Source organism: Notamacropus eugenii, chromosome 3 (assembly GCF_028372415.1).
Source record: "Notamacropus eugenii isolate mMacEug1 chromosome 3, mMacEug1.pri_v2, whole genome shotgun sequence".
NCBI classification, from domain to species: domain Eukaryota; kingdom Metazoa; phylum Chordata; class Mammalia; order Diprotodontia; family Macropodidae; genus Notamacropus; species Notamacropus eugenii.
In genome coordinates, this window is record NC_092874.1 from 360,191,187 (window position 1) to 360,217,341 (window position 26,155).

Here is a 26,155-nt window from a genome sequence, read left to right on the forward strand (position 1 = left end):
ACTCAACTATCCAAATTATATTCCTTCAGGCCCAGATGTTCTAACCTTAGTGGTGGGATCAGACATCAGTCGCTGTCCCAACACCCCCTGGCCTACCTGTCGTGGCTACCTACACAAAAGGACTCACTCAGGGTTCCTGAAGGGTTGGAGGAAGAGGTGGTTTGTACTGAAGCATGACGGTTATCTTCTCTACTACAAACGGAAAAAGGTAAGGTGAATAGTGCATGGGTCAGATGAGGAACACAACCAGAGATAGATCAAATCAAAATACTATTTTGCAAGGTGACATTTGGGACACAAGCTGTGGACCTTCAAGAATAGTGTTACTAGAGCCCAAAGTGGCATAGTGGATAGCTTATTGGACACAAAGCTGGGAGGATCTTGGCTGAAATCCTACTTCCGATACCAGATATGTTACCTTGAAAAAAATCATTCAACTCTGCATGTTTCTTCTGACTTCACTCAATTGTCACTTCTCTTGCCAAATCCAGTCATCTTTTTGTTTTTCATTTCTCATTCTTCTTGATCTCTCTGCTATACCTGATTGTATTGATCACCATATCTTTCCAAATACTCTCTCCTCTCTGTATTTTTGTAGCCCAACTCTCTCCTGGTTCTTCCCCTATCTGTCTGGCCACTCTCACCTTCTCTCCAGCTTCCTATTCGAAAGTTCCTAAGCTTCCTAAGCCTTCTCTCCTCTCTCTCTCTGTCTCTCTGTCTCTCTGTCTCTCTGTCTCTCTCTCTCTCTCTCTTTCTCTCTCTCTCTCTCTTTCTCTCTTTCTCTCCTTCTCCCTCCATACCTCCTGTGTGTGGCCTCATGACTCTCCTGGCTTTAATTATCATGTGTATGTGTCTATGCAGATAATTTTCAGACCTATAAATCCAACCCCAATCTCTCCCCTGAGCTTCAGTCCCAGATCTCCAATTGCCTATTGAACAGGATGTCCCAAAGGCATCTTATTGTGAACAGGGTCTAAAATTCAAGCTCGAAGTTAAAGTGCAGTAAGGAACTGTGGATCATGAAATGTAATTAAAACCACCATACTCATTGCTCATTAAAAGAACAGACTCCAACGTAAAAAAGATATAAAATATTATCCCCTTTCTTCAGTTACTAAGTCAGGATCTCAGGAAATTAATTTACAGGTAGTTGGAATTGAGAGATTACCTGATTCAACTTCCCCCAAGGCTAAGTCTTTTTATACCTCAGGTCTAGCACCTGATCATCTTCCTCTACCCTTTTAAAAGAACCAGCCTACTACTTCCCCCTGGAGCCATAGCCTGCCGTGTAAAGTTGTATAAGACTGCCATGGAAAGGAGAACAAATCCCCAGGAGAAAGGAGATAATAGGAAGAAGGAGAAAGTAGGAAGAAGCCTTTCTTCACACTCTCATAGTTTACCATAATGCCCAGCAAATAGTAAGTGTTTAATAAATGTTTACTGATGATAATAAGGATAAGGCTCTCACATAAGCCTCTGGAGTCATGGGGATGGAACCCCACTCTCAACAGTAAACATACATCTCAGACTTAACATATCTAAAACAGAACTCACTACCTTTCTCCCCAAACCCATCCCTTCACAAATTTCCCTGTTTCTATTCAAGGGACTACTATTCTTCTAATCTCCCAAATTCATAATCTTAATGTTATGCTTCCTCTCACTTTCCCTACAAGTACAATAAATTGGCAAATCCTACCATTTCACCCTCCACATCTCTTGCATCTGATTCCTTCTCTCAACTCCTCTCCTCATACAGTAGCTGAATTACTAAAAAGATCTCCCAAGCCCTGCTTCAGGTCTCCTCACTCAATTCAATCCTCTTTATTACTGTCAAAGCTATTTTCTTTCGATGGAAATCTGACCATGCCATGCTCCAGTTTGATGAATGCCAGTGATTTCTTCTGTCCTTGAGGATTATATACAAACTTCTCTGTTTAGCTTTTAAAACCCTTCACAACTTTACCCCCGCACTTCACAACCTATCTTTCTAGCTTTATTATATTTCCCTTTGCTTCACTCTACAATCCAGTCAAATTGGCACTTTTTTTTCTGTTCCATACACACAGCACTCCATTGTCACTTTCTGCCTATGCACTGAGCAGCCTCCAGATGTGGAATGTACTTCCACCTCATGGAGTCCCTCTCTTCCTTTAAGACACCTTCACTTTCTTCTACACAAGCCTTTTCTGATCCCAGCCCCCAACTGCTAGTGTCCTCCCTTATTCCCTAACTACTCTGTATTTAAGTAGTATTTATTCTATACTTGTTTCTGTAAATACCTATATATGTCCTTATTATCTCCCCTATTAGAATGGAAACTCCTTGAGAATAGGAATTATTTCATTCTTGTATTCTTAATCACACAGTGAACCTTTATACAGCATTGAGTTCATGGGAGGCACTTAATAAGCTCTTGTTGCTTCATTGATTATTGATATTGTAGGCAACAAAAGGTAAATTATGAGGGAGGCAAATGGTAGCCCACTATTACCTACTTAATAGGATTGTTGCACTTTGCAAACTTTAAATTGCTTTATAAAAGTGAATCATCATTATCATCCCAACCATGACAGATTATTCCATGGCTGTCTCATGTGCATAAATATTGTGAAGCTTGATGACTTTAAAAAAGCAATTTAAAAGAAAAAGTTTAATCCTGTACAAATAAAGAGAGTGGTTATGAATTGTAGAATGACAAAGAAATAAAAGCATCCTACAATAAACCTCAGGTGAATCACTTTTCAAAAATCAGTGCTCCAAAGTCAGATACTGTGTATTTTATGGATATCACTATTCAATGGGTTATACAACAAAAAGGGGATTTATTTGACAGCAGGAGAATGATATTCCACAAGGCTTGTGCACTGAAGACACTCTAAGTTGACTCAGCTAAACAAGGCTTCCTTTTCTGTAAGATGTCTATCATGATCTGTTGGCCGAGCAAAGGAGCATCTCTGGAGCTCCTTATGGTCATTCTGTACTCAGGTAAGCAGAAAATTATGTCAACATGAGCCTTTAGTGCCCTTAGCCCATTAAATGTCAAGAATTGTTTTAGTATCTTTTAAGCAAAGCCATTCATTCTAACCTCACTCTCCTACATCTTCACTGCAGTACTCCTGAGGGAGTGGGGTTATCTTTACTTCTACTGTCTTGACTTCCATTCCAGGGTGCTCTCCCCACCCATTGTGGGCACCCTAGTCCCATTTAACTGATTAACATTGATTTACTTCAAAGGTATGACAAGAACAGAAGTACAAACATTGCCCCCAGCCCCAACATTTTTGGAGACTTGTTCTCCACTATAACATTTTGGTCTTTGAGAGAAATGGGCTCAAACATAATTTACACACCATTGGTCCCAATAAGTCTAGGTCCAAATATAGCATTGCTGCAGGAGGAATCTTCATCTTAGCCGGGGCTAAGGTCCTGCTAGGCCAGGTCCCAAAGTTCACACCCTGCTCCTTGGGACCTCAAAGTTGGTCTAGCTGGTTAAAAACCTTGATATACATACTACTTCCAGACCTGATGATGGCTAATTATCCTGCCATTTTTTGAAACTCACAAGATCACAGCCTCAAATCTCCTTTACCTAGAACAAAAAACACCTATCAAGGCAAAGAAACGAGGCCCATATTCAGGGGCAACATGTCTACCTTCTACAGCATCGTCTCTCTTTTCTCTCTGAAATGTTACCATGAAGGAAGAAGTCAACCAAAAGAGAAGGAGGAAATCCTGATTGACTAGTGCCTTTTGAACGAACCCCCAGTTCTGGCTATGCAGCCCATCAAAGAGACTTCATCATGTGGCTAGCAAACCAGAACCAATTGTGGAATATATATGCATGCTCCAACATCCACATTGAGATTGCCTGAACTAAAAACATTCTGTTCAGGCTCCTAAAGACTGGGTTTACTGGCTAGTCCTCCATCAAGTAAAAAAATAAATAAATAAAAACTAGCCTAGTGTACATAGAGAGGAGTTAGGGGGTGTTTTCCCATCAAAATGTCCTGTATACTCTCTGTGTCCCCAAGTTGTCTATAAAACTTCTGAGAGTACTTGAGTGCAGGAACTTCAGGATGTTGCACTTTCATGGCAAGTATGAGGTCAAAAGCAGGTCTCTGCAAGTCTCTTAGGGGTATCCATTAGCCTCCTATACTTACTAACATCAGTCCCCTTTCACTTTACTTCTGGATCAGAACTCAGTGCCCTCTCCTAAAAGAACCACAGCTTATACTGAATTCCCAATAATAGCTATAGATAGAAGTCTACTCTACTTGATCATAGTGCTAGAAAAGGATGGAACTTCACAGACTATTCTTTCTTCAGATGAGGAAATCTCTGAGGCTCATGAAGGATAAATGACATGCCCAAGGTCACATAAATAGTTGGCATGGAGGCAGAATCTGAACCCAGATCATTTGACTCTAAAAATCACTGTCCTTTCTTTTGTACCACACTATCTCTATTGCCATAGAATGACTTGATGAGAAAGGTATGAACTGACTAATGGTGATTGACGTCCCTGGAGTAATGCTGCTGAAGATAATGCTGCCACTGAATCATTAACTGCAGAGGGTGATATTGTGTATTCCCACCTCTCATATCATTCTCAATAAATCTTTAACAAGGAAGACTTTATACTTTCTCACTGTTTCCTGATCACCAGTAAAGATTTTCGTAACTAACACCCAAGTAGACTCATTACCAGTTATTTCTTTGGGGATGCTGGAATGCCCTGATGTGTCAGTCAGTTTGCATAATGCATCTATCACTTTTTCCTTTATTGCTATATTTTTATCCCATACTTTCCATTCCCCCAGCATGTCCACAGCATGGTAGAAAGCTCATCACCCCTCAAACTCACTGTCCTTAATAATGGTCAAACCCCATTCATGAATACCAATTCTCCAATAAATAAAAAATGAAAAAGCTACGGTGATTATTTAGACCAGCACTCAAATATGAAGTGTATTCATTTCAGAAGTCTTAGTTCAGCAGTATATAACAAAGCTTTGATGCTCCTTTGACATACAACTGCATAATGGCTATTTTAAAGCAATTAGCCTGGCCAGTAACAATTGCATTGGAAAATTTATAGTATAGACAAAATTATAGTATAGTCAAAAATTATAGACAATAAAAATTATGGTATAGGCAAAAAAACTTAAAGAAAGTGAAAAGAACATGAAAGGAAAGGAAAAGAGAAAGAGGAGAGAAGGAGAATAAAAAGAGGGAGGAGAAGAGGAAGAAAGAAGGGGAGAATAATGGGGAGAGAAAGGAAAGGAGGAAGGAGAGGCAAATAGAAAATGAAAGGAATATCCTAGTGGATCCCTGCAATGCTAAAGCAGGCAGTCCTAGTCAAAACAGGTTCAATAAAATCCTCCCCCAATATGGCCCAGATGATTCCCTATATGACTCCTCTCAGGTTCCTACATGGCTCCAGGAACTTTTCAAATCCAGTGGTCTCTTAGGGTCCCCATCTAAATAAATCCATAGTGCCAAACTCAACTAATGACTCCTCCAAATCATGACAGACAAGTTATTAAATCAGAGCAAAGACATTTAATTAAAACAGAACCAGGTCATAAATTTCCCTTGATAAAAATCCTCTGTATCCTCACAAGCAGGAGAGGACTCCAGTAAAATCAGTCATGGCAGGGGAATTAAAGATTAAGGTCTTTTAACAAGCTCCATTTAATAACATCTCTTACAATCTTAGAAAGTAACTAAAGAGGATTTCTCAAGAGCTAGAGTCTCAAAATATCTGTCCAAAGCTGTGCCACATGTGTCTCTCTCTATGACTCCATGTCACTGTCTTCTCTCTGCACCTCCACCTCTGCCAGCCCACCTTTCACAGCTTGAGTCCATCAGCATCTAATCAAGCCAGCCATTTCCTCCCATCTCTCACCTCTCTGTGATGATGATGACGCCCCTGCCTCTCAGCAATCACCGATAGCATGTTTCCAACCTGCACAACACTTATGGCCTCTTTTAGACAGCCTTAGCAGAAAGCACTTTTCCCCAACTATTTCATGCTCAGAGTTGTTCTCTATGCTATAGGGAAATGTAATCTAGAGACTATCCCCCAGGGAGAGTAGGTCTCTCTTAGCTCCAAGCACTGGAGAAACGGGAAGATAAAGATTTGTTTCTGCCTTTCCTTCATATCCTCAGCACTTAGCAGAGTGCCTAGCACACAGTAAGTCCTTAATAAATGCTTGTGGATTCAGTACCTGTGCCCCCAGGTGTCCAACCAGGGGTGGGAACCTGCGACCTCGATGCCCTCTGGGTCCTCAAGTGTGGCCCTTTGACTGAATCCAAACCCCTTAACAAAAGGATTTGTTCTGTAAAGCTTGGACTGGGTCAAAAGGCCTCACCCAACGACCTGGAAGGCTACATGTGGCCTTGAAGCCGTGGGTTCCCCATCCCTGTATAGGCATGTAGGTGCAAAGTAGATGGTCACTTTGAGCTGGTCCCAAAATGTACCGGGAATTGGAGTTGAATGTGTGCAAAAACATAAGCATATCCCACCATAATCATGCTCATTTCCTTCACTTCCTCATCTCCCACTCACTTCTTAAGCCCTTGCCATCTGCCTTATGACTTCACCACTTGAAACTGCCCTCTCCAAGGTTACCAGTGATCCTTTAACAACAAAATCTAACAGCCTTTTCTCAGCGCTCCTCCTGTTTAACTTCCCTGCAGCCTTGAACTCTATCAACCATCCCTTCCTTCTGCATACCCTTTCTTTCTTTGGTTTTTGGGATATGACTCTCTCCTGGTTTTCTTCACTTACTGGGTCATCATTCATATTCCACATCTGGTTGTATGCCAAAGCTTTGTCCCTGACTTCTTCTCTTCCTCCACTCAAGTCTTTCCTACCCATCAATTATATTGCCCATTGGCAGGACCTCCATCCCTCATAGTATTTCTTGTTACCAGATTGATGGCCATTGAAGTCCAGTTGCATATGCCTTTTTTACACACAGATGGATTCAGGTGGAGATGTTGGCATACTAGGGAAAACAGCAATCCATAAGAGCTAGGTTTGTATAGAGAAGGACTCATTGGGTGAGAAGAAAAGAGAGGGCACTGGAACTGGGACTGGAGACCTTGGCCTATTAAAACCTGCTCCTAAGCATGGCCAACAATACTACTCAGCGTCAGCAGCCATGACACTGCCCCCTCAGCTGGGGGTTACACTCTGCCACCAATGACCACGACGCTGCCAGGTCCGCTGTCCCACATCGTGCCTGCTCTTCTAGGTCCTGTGTTATTTGTGCCTGCTGCGTGGGTGAGCGTCAAGAGCTTGCTCTAGATTGCATTTAGAATCCTCTCCCCATATCCTATATTCCACCATGGCAAGCTCTCAGATGATATCTCTATTTCTGCCCCCATTGCTTTCTCTTTTCACCTTGATCTCAACATATTTTCCAGGGAGACATCTGGGTTGGACTTTATACTTTTTGCCTACAGCCAGGCAGTTTCTGCCCATTTCATCTTTGCCTCTTTCACTTGTGCTGTTAGTAAGTCTGTAAGGAATTCTGCCTTCAGAGTATGGTCCTTAAAAAGCAAGAGCTCGGCCTCTAGCTGCTAAATGTGTACAGTTTATTTTCATTTTCTTTATGCTGACTATTCATCTTTTCTGGGACTTCTAACAAGCAGCAAGAAATATTCCCCATGCCCTATGCTGCCACCATCCTCTATGTTGATCTCTTTTAGCATCCACAAAATTGGATCACTGGGGGCCCCTTTCTGTCCTACTGAGTAGACTCTCAATATGCCAGCAGAAGGGATCTGGCCACAGCAGGTCAAGCTACCCTATCTAGGTGGGCAGCTATGTGACTGCATGGATAAAGAAAACCTGGGACTAGCTTTCAGATAGTAATTTGAATCCTGTCTTAGACATTAGCTGTGAGATGCTACATAAATAATTTAACCTCTCTGTGCCTCAGCTCTCTCATCTGTAAAATGGGGATATTAGCATCTACTGTACAAGGTTGTTATGTAGATCAAATCAGATAATATACAATGCTTTGCAAAATTTAACGTATTATATAAATGGTAGCTATAGACACAGTGGATAGAGCCCTGGACCTGAAGTCAAGAAGATTTCTCTCCATGAGCTCAAGTCTGACCTGAGACACTTACTAGCTGTCTTTTAACCCTTTTTGCCTGTTTCCTCATCTGTAAAATGAGCTAGAGAAGGAAATGACAAACTACTCCAGTATCTTTGCCAAGAAAACCCCAAATGGGGTCACAAAGAGTCAGACATGACTGAAAAAAACTGAAGAACAAGAAATACCGTCGTCTTTGTTGTTGTTGTCATCATCATCATCTTCTGATTCTTTGCGTGGCTCTTCTCCTACTTCAACCACAACACCCACAAGGTCATCGTGTGCCAACAACCATGATACCCACTAATGCCAAATGTCACTGAAGGCCTTAACCAAGTCAGTCTAATAATTCATAATTAGGATTAGAATGAGATGAGACAATTAGAGTTTAAAGTAAACAACCAAAAAAAGTTTGCTTGATAATAGCATGGAAAAGATACTGAATAAACCTAAAGCACCGGCTTGGGTAGACGTAACACCCCTGATGTCCATATGGAACCAAGTCTGGTCAAAAGAATATTGAATCAGAAAGTTGTGGAGACTTGCAAGGAAGGAGGCACCTATCATTTCTGTGAGGCACTCATTCTTTGGAGACTGGCCTTTTGATAGCCTTAGATGACCAGAAAGCCAGTCTGTCAATAAGCATTTATTAAGTGTTTATAATTTATCAGGCACTGTGATAAGCTCGAGAGATACAAAGAAGGTCAAAAGATAGTCCTTGTTATCAAGAAACTCAGAGCCCAATGGGGGAAGCACTATGCAAACAATCATCTCTATCTTCCATCTATACATATACATATACACACACATATATAATATGTATATACATATATGTATGTATATGTGTGTGGATGTACACACATACACACATATATACACATGTGTATGTATGTATGGTTAATTGGGGATAATCTCAGAGGGAAGGCATGAAGATCAAGGTGGACTTGGAAAGACCTTGGAGACAGCTTCCTCATTCTTTAAGGAAAAAAAAGTAGCCCAGTTTCTGTGGCTTAGAATATAGTAGATTTCTACTATACAATGCAATGCACCCTTATTTCATAAGAATGGGCTAGAAAATTTTCCCAAGTCCCTTCCTTGGCTGCTTATTGATTTCCTATGAAACAGTTTGATTTTGTAGTTTGGTAAATGTCCAGCAGATGGAGCAGCTTACTCATAGATACCTTAAAGAGCCAGCCTGTCACTAAACGTTGCAGGTATATGAGAATGTGTTCATCTCTAGACATACATCATGTCTCTGCGTTTGCGTGCACACGTTTAACAAACTGCTAGCTCAGAGTAGATGAGTCAATGGAAAGAGCTGCTTTGTGATAGGGAGTATGTTTGTCCTAGAAGACAAAGTTTTCTCTGAAATTAACATGAGTTCAAGTTATGTAACTGGAGTTAAGGGATGAAAAGAGGTTTCAGGGGAGATTTGTCCATCCTTTATCTTTCTTTCTCTTACTTTCCTCCCCTATCTATAACACTTCTCAAGGAAGGCCTTATAAGTAGTTAAAGGAAGTATCTGTCCATGTGGTAGAATCTGAGGAGTGATGTGGGAGTCATCCTGCCCACCAAGCAACCATTATGTCCGAAATTCTCATCAGAAATTCTCTGCTGGGGTGAGATTTTGCGTTTCCAAATTTGCCCTTTTTAAATAATGGCTTTTTAATACCAGGGATTATTGAATCATAGACCTAGAGCTGGAAGGAATTTTGGAGGCCATCTTGCTTACCCACCCACACACATTTTCAAAATGGAAAAGACACCCAAAGACATAGAGCTAGTAAGGGAAAAAGCAAAAATATGAACCCACTTCTGGCTGCAGATTCAGTGCTCTCCATGATTATGAGCTAGGGAACACAATAATTAACTGTCATTAATACTTTGGCCTGAATTGGGTTATTAGAATTTTAATCACTGGAAAGAGAGTAAGGACCTTTATGGAGAAAGAGGCACTTCTGGTGGGGTAGGGGGAGACCTTTGTAAAATGCTGCAGGCAACCAAGACCACAAGGAAGGGGCACGAGAGGCCAGGGGCAGAGAGGATAGAAGCAAGGCACCTCAAAAGAGAAGGAGAAATTAAAGAAGTAGAGAAGTGACAGATAAATTTGCCCTTACTTCACAATTTTGCCCAAACCAGTCAGAGCTTCTCCAGTCTTTAAGCATATGGAATTCACCCTGTGCTGTTTTTTCAACAGACCATACAACTTTAGATAAGGACCTTATAGATCACCTACGAGGGATGAGGAACCTGTGGTCTTGAGGTCATATGTGGCCCTCTAGGTCCTCAAGTGCAGCCCTTTGACAGAATCCAAACTCCACAGAACAAATTCCCTTAATAAAAGAATTTGTTTTGTAAAACTTGGACTCGGTCAAAAGGTTGCACCCAAGGACCTAGAAGGCTCCATGTGACCTTGAGGCTGCAGGTTCCCCATCCCTGAATCTGACTTCTTCATTTTATAGATAAGAAAATTGAAAGCCAGAGATATTGAAGTCAACAGCCCAGGGTCCCGCAGCAGAACCAGGTGCCCATTGCATTCTTTTTACTGAACCCTAGCTATTTCCTTCTTTTCTCCTTCAGATCTTCAGAACAGAAAGAGAAAATTAATATATCACATACAAAGCCACAGTGGACTAGTGAATACTTGATTGATTTTTCCCAATTTCATTTACAAAAAAGACATTGTCTTATACAATCAGTGATATTTTTTCCTTGTTATATATCAGAAACATTTTTATTTATCCTTTAAAATAATATAAAGACATGAGGGTCTTTTCACTGACTGTGTATATGCGGTTAGTCTGATTTTCAGTTTGTAATGTTCATTCTCTAGCTTTCCTAAGCATTAAATATCATCACCATCTTCCAAGAGGCACAATAGAGAGGAAGAGGGGTCAAAAAATTGTGAGTTTAAGAGTAGGAACCACACCCTATACACCACCAGTAGAAAGACAAATGCTTTTGGCTAGTCAACCAGGGAAATAGTTTCTGAATATATGTTGTTCTCCTCATGGTAGATTTAGAAAACCAAGGTATAGAAAACAAAGGGAGAAATTTTCGTTCAGATTTTTAGTACTTTTAAAAAAACTGCAAATAAGAAAAACCTTGCAGTCCTCGTAGAAAGAATAGAAATACACATGTGCACTTACTTGTTCCCTTTTTGACCTATATATTCTCATCCTCCATATTAAAAATAAATACTCTTTCTATTAATTTTCCTGTTGAGTTTCTGGGTCTATTAACAATATCACCAATGACTTCTCTAAAGAATGAGACCTCTTTGAAAACTGCACTGTCTTTTGCTGTTTGCTGAAAATAAAAAAGAATGCTTCTTTACCATTAATAGCACTTTAACTGCTTTTTACCAAGCCTTCAAAAACTGTATTAGCGAGACTATTATCCCTAGTCTGAAACAGATTACTCACAGAATTCCCCTATTCCCTTTCCATTTTGACTCTAAAATACTAACTAAATAATAGAAGGGGGAAATTATTCAATTAAATATCTCTGTCTTTCATAATAAAATCTCTTTACACTGATAGCTTTGCTAACTGTGAGTCTAGGTGTATCCCTGGAGATTTCTTTGTTGCCTACGGGTTATTTTAGCTCTGTACTGCTTGTTTCTGTGTTGTTAGCCTGTGGTACCATTACTGGCACAACTCAGGCCACCAAATAGCAGTTGTCTAGTTCCCATCACACCTGTTAATTACATAGTTGTGTTTTCTTCTTTCCTGTCACCTCCAGAGTAAGATAATGTCTCTTTAAAATTTGGTGCCATCCTTGCATTAAATGCAAGGGTTAATTTCTGTTTCTCACTGGTCAAACACACAGGTGGATACACCCTCAAAATTAGGGTATGCCCTCTGTCATTTTCTGTTAGATTTTAAGTGACTTACTTGAAAATTTTCCCAAGAAATTTAAAGTAAAAGACCTCCAAAGATATTGCTAGCCATGGCAATGAAAAAATGTGTTCAGAAAGAACATTTGCAACTTGAAACTTTCCATTAGAAAAAGAGAGCACATAAGGTCTCTTTAATATTAATTCTCTACCAGTCCTTCTTCCAACAAAATATCAGATTGCTTTCAGTTCTGGATATAAAGGAACCTGAATTTAGGTCAGTTTAACTTGCAAAGCATAGTATTTAGAGAAGTGGTTGCTATCCATTTATACAATCCTGTATATCATTATTTTTTTATTTGGCAGCGACTAAATATCTGATAGAAAGGGAAATTCATTTCTGGTAAGTTGAAATTGCTTTTGAATAATTTATAGTGAACAGACAATCATCAGATATGATATCACTGGTAGCTACAAAATTGCAGTGTTCTACATTGTACTATAATGGGTGCTAGGGGAACTGAGAAGTTAAAGTTGGATACCATGAAAATGTCTGTTCAGGATGACACGCAGTTTCAAAAGGAGAAGAATTTTTCAAAAGGAATTGAAAGTCACCATGTTGGATGTTCTTCATTCTAGAAGTGGACCAAAATGACATCACTATGTTGGAATCCAGGAATAGCGTACCTGACTGTGGCTAATCAGACCAATATGAGCTCAGAAGGTCCTACCACAGGACATGCACAAAGAGTCCACAGGAGTATTTGGAGTGGAGATGGCTCTAAATTGCACATTTTTCTTTTAAGCTACTGCAGTTCTACTTCACTTATAGAGCATAGCACCTTCTTTGATATAGGCTTGTCATGTGTTTTGCAATATCTCCCATGCCATGCAATTGATTCAAAAGTCGCCATGTAAGATAAAACTATACAAAAAATCTCTAGGTGAGATTATTATTAGAGAAAATTTCCTGTGGTTCCCTTTAAACCATATCCAAAGGCCATCCCCTCAGGAACATTAGCCCCATCTTCACTGCTCCTTATAGTCAGAAGTAAGAAGAGACACCTACTCATAGACTCTTCAGGCTTCAACCAAATAAAGTATGATTTTTTTTTTTTACACCTAATGTGCATGTGTGTGTTTTTCTGTACATTTACCCTCCTATATTTGAGCCTTGCCTCGGGGTCAGGAGTGAAAATGGAGGATGGGATGGGTGAGGTGGGAAAGGATGGGACCTGAATTTGCCTTTATAGAACTGGGTATGGTCATGGCAGAAGTTCCTACATAGATAGCTCAGAGGCCTAAAGGAGGAAGGCCAGGCTTCTTCCAATTTGTATCCTTCATAAGTCATCAAGTACTAGAGATTACCCCTAGGTCTTTGAGAGTCAAGAATTTCCTTTGTGAAGAATTTTTCCTGCCATTCCATAGAGACATGCATGATCCAGGCATAGGTTTGGGCCTGCATGTGTGCAACAGAGTAAATGCAAATGGTGTAGATTGGAAGCTCTTTGAGGTCAGCAACTGTGTCCTGTTTATCAGTGTCAGAAATCTTCACCAGCACCATGATTTGGAAGTGTTGATTCTGTGGTACTCAACTTTCCTTATAGTCCAGCTCTCACAGTCATACATTGCTACTGGAAAAACTAGAATTTTGTCTAGTTTGTCAGCAAGGTGATGTCTCTGCTTTTTAGTATGCCATCCGGATTTACCATAGCTTTCCTTCCGAGGAGTGAGCATCTTTTAATTTCATGGGTACAGCTGCTGTCTGCAGTGATATTTGAGCCCAAAAATATAAAACCTGACACTGCTCTCATGTCTTCTCCCTTCAGTGGCCAGGCAATGATGTTACCAGGGTTCATGATCTTATTTTTTTTTAATGTTAAACTTCAAGCTAGCTTTTACACTCTCCTCTTCCACTCTCTTTAAGGGGTTCTTTATTCTTTTTCACTTTCTGCCAACAGAGCGATATCATCAACATATTTGAGATTGTTGATATTTCTCCTGTCAACCTTAATTATTTTGATTTGTCCAGCCTGGCATTTCACACGATATACTCTGCATATAAGTTAAATAAATAAAATGACAATATGCAGCCTTGTTATACCACTTTTTCAATCTTAAACCAATCAATAGCTCCATGTTTGGTTCTAACTGTTGCTTTATGACCCACATACAGGTTCTTCAAGAGGCAAGTAGGATGACCTGGTACTCCCGCCTCTTTGAGGATTTACCACATTTTATTGTGATCCACATAGTAAAAGACTTTTCAATTTAGTCAATGAAGTAGATGTTTTTCTGGAACTTGCTTGCTTCTTCCATAGGTTAGTTAATGTTGGCAATTTGGTTTCTAGTTCCTTTGCCTCTTTGAAAGCCAGCCTCCTCTTCTGGAAATTCTCGGTTCACGTCATGCAGAAGCCTAGTGTGCAGAATCTTACATCTAACTTTTCTGGCATGTGAAATGAGTACAGTTGTTTGGTGATTTGAGAATTCTGTGAAATTACCTTTCTTCTGGATTGGGGCATAAACTTACTTTTTCTGATCCATTGCCACTGTTATGTTTTCCAAATTTGCTGGCATATTGAGTGTAGTACTTTAATAGCTTCATCTTTTAGGGTTTAAAGTAACTCAGCTGGAGTCTTATCACCTCCACTAGCTTTGTTGTTAGCAGCGCTTCCTAAGGCCCGCTTGATTCATTCTCCTGGATACCACACCATTGTGATTACTGGCGACATTAAATCTTTCTGGTATAGTTCTTCTGTATATTCTTGCCAACTTTTTTTAAACTCTTCTACTTATGGTAAGACTACCATTTTGGTCTTTTATCATGCGCATTTTTTGAATGTAACATTCCTTGATATCTAACTTTTTATTTCAAATAACATTTTATTTTTCCAATTACATGAAACAATTTTAATATTCATTTTTAAAAATTTTACGTTCCAAATTCTCTCCTCCCCCTCCCTGAAACAGTACATGGTTTTATATGAATTATATATATATGTATGTATGTATTATGTGAATATATATACATATATGCATGCATACATATATATACATATATGCATGCATGCATGTATATATAAAACCATGCAAAACATTTCCATATGAGTCATGTTGTGAAAAAAATAGACACCCCCCCCCCCAAAAAAACAACACAAACAAAAGAAAGTGAAAAATATTGTACTTCAATCAGCATTCAGACTCTATGTGGACTCTGGATAGGATTCTCTGGAAATGGATAGGATTTTTCATCATAATTCCTTTGGAATTGTCTCAGATGATTGTATTTCTGAGAATAGGTAAGTCATTCACAGTTGATTATTGCACAATGTTGTTTTTAGAATGTATAACTTTCTGCTGATTCTACCTACTCCACTTTGGATCAGTTTATATAAGTCTTTGTAGGTTTTCCTGAAAACATCATTTCCTAATCATCATTTATTGTAGCACAATAATATTCCATTATAATCATATACCACAATTGGTTCAGTCATTCCTCTATTGATGGGCATCCCTCCAATTTCCAATTCTTTGCCACCACAAAAAAGTTGCAATATATATATATATATATATATATACATATATATATATATATATATATACATACATACATACATATACATATGTGTATGTATGTGTATATATGTGTGTGTGTATGTGTGTGTAGGTAATCTGTAGGTCCTTTTGCCTTTTTTAAAACTCTTTTTGGGACACAGACCTAGTAGTGGTATTACTGGACCAAAGGGTGTACACAGTTCTGTAGCCCTTGGGGCATAGTTTCAAATTGCTCTCCAGAATTGTTGGATCAGTTTACAGCTCTACCCATAATGCATTAGGGTCCCAATTTTCCCACATCCTCTCCAACATTTATCATTTTCCTTTTCTGCAATATTAGTCAGTCTCATAGGGGTGAGGTAGTACCTTAGAGTTCTTTTAATTTTCATTTCTCTAATCAATAGTGATTTAAAGCATTTTTCCATATGACTATAGATAGCTTTGATTTCTTCTTCTGAAAACTATCTGTTGACATCCTGTGACCATTTATCAATTGAGGAATGACTTGTATTCTTAAAATTTTGACTGAGTTCTTTGTATATTTGAGAAGTGAGGCCTTTAGTAGACTTCATTTAGGCCTAATAGACCTTAGGTAAAAAATTTTCCCTAGCTTTCAGCTTTCCTTCTAATCTTGGCTGCATTGGTTTTGTTTGTACAAAACCTTTTTAATTTAATATTATCAAAATTAAACATTTTATATTTTGTAATGTTTTCTATCTCTTGTTTGATCTTAAATTCTTCCCTTCTCCATAGATCTAATAGGTAAACTATTCCTTGCTTTTCTAATTTGCTTATGGTGTCACCCTTTATGTCTAAATAATGTAATTATTTTGACCTTATCTTGGTATATTGTATAAGATGTTGGTCTCTACATGGCTTCTGTCAAACTGTTTTTCAGTTTTCCAAGTAGTTTTTTGTCAAATAATGAGTTCTTCTCCCCAAAGCACAAATCTCTGTGTTTACCAAATATGAGATTAACTATGGCTATTTAATTCTGTGCATTATGTGCCTAATATATTCATTTCATCCACCACTCTATTTCTTAGCCAGTACTAGATTTTTTTTTTTTTTTTGTGATTTCCACTTTCTAATACAGTTTGAGACCTGGTATTTCTAGGCCACATTCCTTCACATTTTCTTTCATTAATTCCCTTGAAACTCTTGACTTTTTGTTCTTCCACATGAATTTTGGTTTTTTTTTTTGTATAAAATACCAAATAAGAAAAAATTTTGGTATTTTGATATGGCACGAAGTAAATTAATTTAGATAGAATGATCATTTTTATTATATTGTTTTGACTTACCCATAAACAATATAAATGTGACTTACCATAAGGCTGCATAACAACATGTCTAACAGTGTGAGGTAGAGAAGCCAAAGTGACAGAGAAGCACAAGTAGGGTAGGATATAAAAAGAAAGCTATTTTGGGAGCATCAAGTACAGTCCATCAGATAAAGCAGCCCAGCAAAACCAGTATTGCATCTGGCATCAATGTGGCTTTTCAGTGGCTAGCCTTAATTTCTTTGATTTACAATAATGAATAGTGCCATACTGGAACCAAAGCATATTATCAGCTGAAACTCTTGCAGTTTTAGACCAAATTTCACTTAATTCAATATTTGCTTTGTGGTCCTGCCCGCTTGAACTGGGAGTTTTTCCCTGGTCTCAGGATATAAGAAAATTTTCCAGCATCCTTCAGTATGCTACTACCAGATCCCAATGTGCCTTTAAAGGAGCTTCCCCAACTGTGTGGGAGCTGACCTTAGCTCTGAAGAATCTGAGACTGGAGGGAGTTCATTCTCTGGGGCAGAATTCCACAAAGAAGTCTGTTGGTGTAAAGGTCAAGTAGAGCAATCTAGCTAGTTCTTCTGAAAGGATGTTTTAGGAGTTGGTATCTCCTCTTGATCTCCTGGTTTCAGGTTTGCCCAAAATTGTCACAAGTAGATTTATGATGACTGAGGAGATGAAGCCTGAGATTTATAACATAAATATATATGCATATATAAAACAAATATAAACATATATGTCATACAAACACATAACATAATGATCCCTCAGTAAGCATAAGCACCCCAAATATAGACCTTATACAGATTTGTATACATTAAAAGAAAACAATAAACAGAATGCAAAACAGAAGTAATCAAAATATACAAAATGAATGTCATGAAATAATATTATTGCTTTTGAGTCCATGACGAAATCTCTTTTAAATGTCAATATTTTCTCATGAAATCAATATCTCAATAAAATTCAAAATTTTATTAAATGGAAGAATTTATAGTTTTGAGAAAAATATAAGTGATACAACTAAAGAAGTTTAATTCTGAATTAAACAAGGTATTAAAATGGGAAATGGACAAATATTACACTGTCATTGAATAAAATAATTACATTTGGAAAATAAACTAATGTAAATTAATTGCTACAACAAGGAGACCAAAACAGCTCCATAAAACATCTTAGTCAGCAAACTCTTGGCTTATTGGATAAGTGCACAGAGATGACTGCCAAAGGCAATACCAGATTAAAATATAAATTCATCTGTAAGATCTTACAAAGGATGATGAGAGATCATCTCATAAATCAGAGAGAAAGAATGGAGGCCAAAAATCAGTCTAATAAAAACTTTATAAGAAACATAACTAGAGTCTTCCATTATTTGATTTAGTTGATATTTAACAAAATAATTGCATTGATTAAAGGAGAAATCAGCAGAGAGCTTTGTAATCTTAGACAAATGCAGTGAATATGGAACAATATTTCCAAATTGCCAAGAAATCCAAGTACAAAGTGGAATGAAGACTGGAGAAAAGCGGCCTAAAAATGGATTCTAGTCTTAGGACAAAAGAAGAGATTTTTCTAACAATGGTTTTGAGATTTAATTTAATGACCTTTTTTAACTGTCTGCTTTGTGTAAGTCCTCATTAACAACAATATATATCTTGCTATGTATTCAATTCAGCAAGGAAGTACTTACTATGGTCAAGATACGGTGCTACATGCTAGTGACATAAAGGAAACAAAATTTAAAAATCCTTGCCTATAAAGAGCTAGCATTCTCCTAGGGGGATACAGGATGTAAACAGATAAAATGTGCACATGATAAATTGAGATGGAGAAGGCATGGCCAACTAAGGAGATCATGAGGAAAGACTTGGGTTAATTCATGTGAGTTGAGTCTTGAAGAATGCCAGGGTTTCCAAGAAGTGGAAAAGAGGGAATTCTGTCTCTGATGCTCATTACCTATGTGATATCAGACGTCACTTAACATCTTTGGGCCTCTGTTTCCTCTTCTGTGAAATGAGAGTGTTGGATTAGGTGATCTCTGACTACCTTTTTGGCTCTTGATTCAAAATCTGAGAAGCTTAATTTATTACTATTATTAATAAGCATGTGGTTCTGGCAAACGAAACAGTATGAACTATCAACCATCCACCAATCCAGAAGGCCTATCTGAACATGTCTCAACAATCTGACAAATCAATGGTCCTCTATCTCTCATGGCGGAATTTCATTCCCTTAAGAGTTATTGCTTTCCTTTTCTAAGAAATTCATTCCCCTTTTTGTAGGTGGTATAACTTTCTTTTCAAACCCTTGCACACAAAATGGCAGTCTACAGGGAAGGGGAAAAGCAAAATGCCTGCATTTTCCTCCCTTCAGAGCATAGAGTTCTCACCAGTTAGCAGTTTTATTTTGAAGGGTGTCTAGTTCCAGATTCTTTGCCAGTCTTGTAACAGTCCAAAACCAGTCTTCTCCCACTTCCCCCTAATGTCTCTACAATATCAATCCCAAGTTCCCAAGACTGAGGCAAGATATTTCTGACCTCCACAAAGGAGAATCCATCTAGTACCTTCCACTATATATCTATAAGCATTAACTGAGATATAGCACATAGCTTTAAACTCCTATTGATTAGCAGTTTGATCATGTCCAGCTTAAAAAAAAAAGATATAAGGTTTCCAAGGTCAGAGGGAAGCAGGGAATTTAAAACAAACAATTCACAATATCTTATCCAACCCTTATGGAAAACAATTGGGAAGTAGACCCAAAGGTCAATCAAACTGTGCATACCCTTTGATCCAATAATACCACTTCTAGGTCTGTATCCCAAAGAGATCATAAAATCTGGGAAAGGACTTCTATGAATAGAAATATTTATAGCAGCTCTTTTATGGTGGCAAAGAACCGGACATTGAGGTGGTGCCCATCAATTGGGGAATGACTTGAACAACTTGTGGTAGATGATTGTGATAGAATACTATTGTGCTATAAGAAATGATGAACAGGCAGATTTCAGAAGAACCTGGAAACACATGAACTGGTGTTGAATTAAGTGAGCAGAACCAGGAGAACATTGTACATGGCAACAGCAATATTGCATGATGACTAACTATGATAAACTAAGCTCTTCTCGGTAATACAGTGATCTGAGAATCATGATGGAAAATGCTATCCACATCTGGAGAAAAACTAAGGAGTCTGAATGTAGATCAAAGCATACTATTTTTACTTTATGTGTGTGTGTATGTGTGTGTGTGTGTATGTGTTTTGTGGCTTTCCCCCTTTTGCTCTATTACTTCTTTCATAACATGACTTATGTGAAAATACATTTACATGATTGCACATGTATAACCTATATCAGATTGCTTGCCATCTTGAGGAGGGGTGATGGGAAGGAGGGAGAAAAAACTTGGAACTCAAAATTTTATAAAAAACTAATGTTGAAAACTATCTTTACATGTAATTGTAAAAAATAAAATACTGTTTCCCCTCTCACCCCCAATAAAAAAATAATTCACAATATATTTCTCTCTGTAGAGAAAGGGGGAAAAGAATGTCACTGGTCTCTCTCTTGGGCTTGAGCTAGAAGAGCAGTCCTTTTTTTGCTCAAGACAGTTCCCAGTTGGATTATCCTTATCACCCTGGTTCAGGATTCATTGTAACTGCTTTCAAATGACTTTGTGGTGCTCTCCATGGTTCTATACTCTTGTCAGTCATGTGAAAGCATCTACTTCCTCCTTTCTCTTTACTTGGCATGGCATACTCCAACTTTTACAAAAATATAGAGATGGTAGATGGAGCTCTGAGTTTATTAACAGCCAATAGGCCAGTTTCACTGAAATGTAGAATTTGTGAAGGGGAATGATGTCCAATAAGCCTGAAAAAGCAGATTGGAATTGGAAGCTACATGAACTATGTATCAAACAAAAGAATATTATTATGGTCAATTAGTCATATTTTATTAAATTTTTCTCATATATTTTTGTAGTAAGAATGCCTTTATAGAAAGATCTAAGAAAATGTGCTGTGTCAGAGTCAAATACAGAAAATAGTTGTTTGATCTTATAAAATACAAATAATATTTTTGTATACTTACAAAAAAAATGGAGGATCCAAAGAAAGAATTAAGTATTCCTGGAGCTTAGGCATGTCTTTTAGTATTGTTGAAATACTATAGAAGAAAAATAATTCCCACTGAGTCAATCAGCACATTTCTGATTATTGCTTATGGACAGGTTTACTAAGTGGGTTTTGTTTTTACTTTTGCCCCCTAAATAAACTGAGTTGCTCATTTCCATAAATTCTGCTGTTGGGAATGACTGTTCTGACATTTGCAATGCAGTTTCAAATGCAGTTTTGAAGAGCTTTAGTGGCATTTCTTCTCTGAACCTTGATAATGAGTATTTATTTAGGAAACACCGAAAAAGAGTCAATAGACCTGTATTCTTATTCCAGTTCAGCTACATATGTGTGACCTTAGCTAAGTCACATCACCTCTTCTGGGTTTTATGTGTAAAAAAAAAAAAAAAGGAAAATGAGGCTGTTTATCTCTAAGATTTCATTTAGGCCTTGCATTTTATTCCTATTAAAATATTATCAAGAAAAATAGCTAGATCAGAGCATCATTTTTTCATAGCTGAAAGGGACCTCAGAGGCTTTGATGGAGTATATTCATCTTATATTTAATATAATGCATTATAGCTTACAAAAAGATTTTTCATATTAACTCATTTTATACCATTTGGTCCTCAAAATAACCCTGCAAAGTAGGGCAGGTATTATTATAAGGAAACTGAGTTTAAGATATGTTTAATGATTTACCTGTCTTGAATCCCCATGGCAGTACAATAATTCCCAACAGCACAGTTCCCTGGTAACAAGTAACCCAATTAGTTAAGTGTAAGTCCTGGCTCCGAGCTACCTCAGTGACTGCTCAAGACATTTTCCTTGTATTTGAATGATGGAAAGCAGATTATCTACATTCAGCCTTATTCTCATCACTATTCACTTTCACTTATTAAAGCTGTCTCTAAGTACAGTCATTTTACTTCTACTTTTAAAAATTCATCAAAGGGAGCATTTACATTGCCACCTAGTTCTTAGTGGTACTATAGAATCATGAGTTAATGTTTTAATGTATTTTGATCTCTTGTGGGAGGCATTTTATGTTTATATATTTGAAGAAAGTAAAAATATTTATTACAACAGAAATTGTTATTAATAACCAATGATTTGGGGAGATTCAGATTCCCTGGACCCTCCTTTTTAATACTCATTTCGAGTTCTCAGTCTCTGAAGATTGAACTCATCTTTTCCTCTATCCAGAGCCCACACAGGTGTGTTCTGCTCAGGTTTGGGTAGGGATAAATTCTTTGAAGGCTGAGGTTAACTTAAGTAAATGACATAATCAAAGTTCAGATCCAGCCCCTCATTGAAATATTCATTCTCTCATTAATTGTTAACCAGAGTAGCTTGCCACTAAGGGGATCACCTGCTCTTGGTAGGGAATAAAAATGAGGAGCCAGCCATCATTGTCTTTGCTCTGAGAGGGACTGCCAAATGGCCATCCTTTTGTTAAAATGCTGATATTATTAATAAAATGATTAAATAACCTAGAAATTATGTTTCTTGAAACTTTTTAAATATCACAGTTATGTTATATATTCAATTCAACAAACATTTATTAAGATTTACCTAGATTCTAAGAACTATGCTAGGGTTTGAGAATACAAAGCTGAAAAGGAAACAGACCTTGTCCTCAATAAGGATATATTCTATTGAGGGAGATAACATAGATACATATAAGTATATGTGAAATAAATACATAAATGTTGACCAGTGCATGTAGATATCCTTTGAAGATACTTCCAAATACTTGTCATTTTCCATAGTATGAAGAGGAATAATACTTGAAATATTGCTGGTTTTTAGTCAATTAGTCATGTCTGACTCTTCTTGACCCCATTTGGGGTTTTCTTGACAAAGATACTAGAATGGTTTTCCACTTCCTTCTCTAGCTCATTTTACACATGATGAAACTGAGGCAAACAGCGTGAAGTGATTTGCCCAGGATCACATAGCTAATAAATATCTGAGGCTGGATTTGAACTCAGGTCCTTCTGACTCCAGGACATCCACTGTGCCACCAGGTAGCTACCCCTAACGTTTTAAATAGCACTCAAATAACTTTACACCATATATCTTTCTTGCATAATTCTAAGGTCTAAAAACATGCCAAAGCTAAAACCAAAGCTGAGATAATGAATAGGAGGAATGATTCTCCATGCTTCTATACAATTTAATATACTAGAGTGCTAGTGCAGCATTGCCCTGGTAGTCCATGATATGAAATTACTAAATTGATATGTTACTGTCCCATTTATATGGATAGTTGGTCAGTACTTGGAATTAGGAGTCCTGCATTCATAGTGAGCAAAAAAAAAAAAGAAAGAAAGGAAAAAAATGTTTAGTTTTAAAGTATTTGGGTTTTAATTGGGATGACTTCATACTATCGTCAGCTAATACCTCAAGGTATAAAGTACGCTATATACATGTAGGGTAAAGTTCATCAATAACAATGGTAGATACAAATCTAGATTTCAAATAATCTTGAGAATTTTGGTCTTTTGCTGACCTTATCCAATCTGATGAGATTTCCATTGTTTTTACTTTGTAATGTAGCTGATAAGGTCTGCTGTTTTTCTTGTAGTTAACAGCTAGGGCTTGCATTCTGAATCTTATATTTAATCTAAAATTTCTTGGCAGGAATCTTTTGTCCATTTCCTTAGATTTTGGTTAAGTAAAACTAGATAAAGGATCAATAAATCTACTTCAGCAGGCACACATAAACTGCAATGCATTGAACTACATCAAAAGTCCACAAGAGGGCACCATCATTGACCCCTGGTTACTGTGTAGCTTTCACTCCTCCCTCAGGATGCCTCATGTACAGTACATGCCTCATGTCCTGATGTACAGACTGAGAATCTCCAGTGTCAGTATATATCAAAAAGTTGAACTTCTTTATTAAGATCAAATCTGTGTCAAGTCATTAGACCATGTTACTACGTACCAGGAACTGTGTTAAATGCTAAACAACAATCTGTGTAATAATATGAACGCTACCATTCCATGCCAGTGTAAGGGGGAAGTTGGCACAAAAGCTTTGGAGAGGAGAGACATTCTTCTTCATTCCTGTTTTGAGAAGGGACAAATGTGTTTCCAAATGTTTTCAAACAGAGGGAGACCAGTGGGGATAGAGATCATCCTTTGGAAGGTAGACACACAGGGGAAAGCCAGATCATTAAGATATCTACCCCTAGAGTCTTGAGGAAATTTCCCTTGGGTGAAATGAGGAGCTTCTCTCTGAGCTCATTCATTCTTTATTTTCTGGCTTTTTCGAATATGTATAACTTCCCTGATTTCTGTTTGCTCCCTGTTTGTATAGATGGGTTTACTCACTATTCACAGCATGGGATGGTCTTTTGTGTAACTCACATTTGGTGAGAAGGACTCAAGCTTTTGGAAATAATCTTGAGGTAGCCCTACCTTTTTAGATGATAGTGACCAGAAATTTCCCTCTCTCTATCCCTTCCAACACATCTCCAACAGTAGCATAATCCCATGTCTATCAGGAGACTCCCCCAGAAGAACGTTGGGTTTCTTGCTCCTGAACCACTGTCATACTCTCGGTTCCTAAGTTTTGTTTTCATACATGTCATTTCCTTCCTTGCAATATGTTTTTGCTTTCCAGTGACCCCTTGCTGAACCCACAAAATTTTCCCAGGAAAGAAAAGAAATGCCACTTTTTCAGTTACTGATTGTGGTTATATTTAACCAAGCTATAGTTATAGAGGATTGGAGGAGAGGGAATGCTTATTTGCATTTTGTCTGAGTGCCTGTAGGAAGCCCTGAGGCAGAGGGCCTGGGTCTGAGACACAGACCTTCCTTATACAGAACAAGAGAGGAGGGAGTGAGAATTGAGCAAATGCATTTTTGAACATCACAATGCCTCCAGCTGTGCGAGACCTCCAAACCCCCAGCCATAACAAACAATTGTTGGGTCCTGTGGTTCCTAAGAGAGCTAGGTGGTGTTCCTCACTATACTCTAAGATAAGCCATCTTAAAATAGTTGAGTGAATGTGGCTTTTCTAACATCCTTCTGATATAGAACCATACAAAGGCATCTTGTTTCCTTCCTTGCTAAAAAATATTTTCCATTTTGATTCAACTTTTCCAGTTTCTGCCCAATGCCTTAACCTCTCTCCAGACCAGTACCTGGGATCAACACCTTCATTGCCCCCCATTCAAAACCCTGAACATCTATTTTTCAGAATTATGTAGACTAGTTTATATGTAAATAATGAAAGAAAAGTATTTTCCTAAAGAAAGAGAATCAATATATTCAAATACAGAAAAAGAAGACACCCTTTTACCAGCAATACACAGCCCCAGATTCTATTTTGGGAATCATTTTATTCAGCGGGCAACCAATTGCCTGAAGAACACAGAGCTGTGATGAATCCAGAAGTCACACTAAACGATAGGTGTTGTTAGTTGATTATACATTTTTTCCAAAGCCTTCTTCACAGAGAAGCAACGAACAGCAAATGATAAGCATGTAATTAGTTTTGATCTGGTTCTACATTGTTATCCAGAGATGGAAGGGAGTGGGGGGAAACAACTTCATTCCTTCAGTATTTGAATATATTAACTCTATCCCTTTAAGGAAACACTTTTCCCACATTATCTATACATAAACTTGTAGGCATTATTCTGAAAAGTAGAGGTTTAGGGTTGATCCAAACTTACTATGATGCCTGCTCAAGCCAGGACTCCAAGGGTTCTACATGTTGTGGATGGGTCATATTTCTAAAAAGGACCATAGTTTCCTATATGTGGTACTTGGTGGCAAGCACTCCACCTTTATCTATCACTTTTGCATCTGGAATTGATGGTATCTTTGCACCACGATTCACTGAAGATGGTGTCTGCCCTCTACCTCTAGCACATCACTTTTTTCCTCAGGCATTTCTTTCACTGAGAAGGCCTCAACCTTTTCCACAAATTCCTGGTCAGTATAATAGAAAGCATTAACAGGTGTCTCTTTGGTCATATTAGCATGTTTAATGGGCGTTGGTATATGCAAAAATTCCTGTGCTCACTACCTGGATCACAATTTCAGGAAGTGTATCAAACAATTACTGTTTTGTCCATCCATTAATCTTTTTTAACCTCAACTTTATATCACCACAGTATGTCAGTACAGTGTACAGCCCACCCATATAATATTATCAATACATAAGTAGTCCCACAGTCAGTAGTCCTTAGTGTGGGTCAATTCCTACGAAAAAGATCCA

The 26,155-nt window shown here is 38.0% G+C and overlaps 1 protein-coding gene across 1 annotated transcript in view; it reads left to right on the forward strand.

The window, feature by feature from the left end:
- Nucleotides 1-26,155, forward strand: part of LOC140496908 (uncharacterized) — a 171,575-nt gene that overhangs the window by 65,396 nt on the left and 80,024 nt on the right. The window contains 1 exon segment of the mRNA XM_072597287.1: nt 30-208. Within this exon segment, the coding sequence (XP_072453388.1) occupies nt 30-208 (179 nt within the window).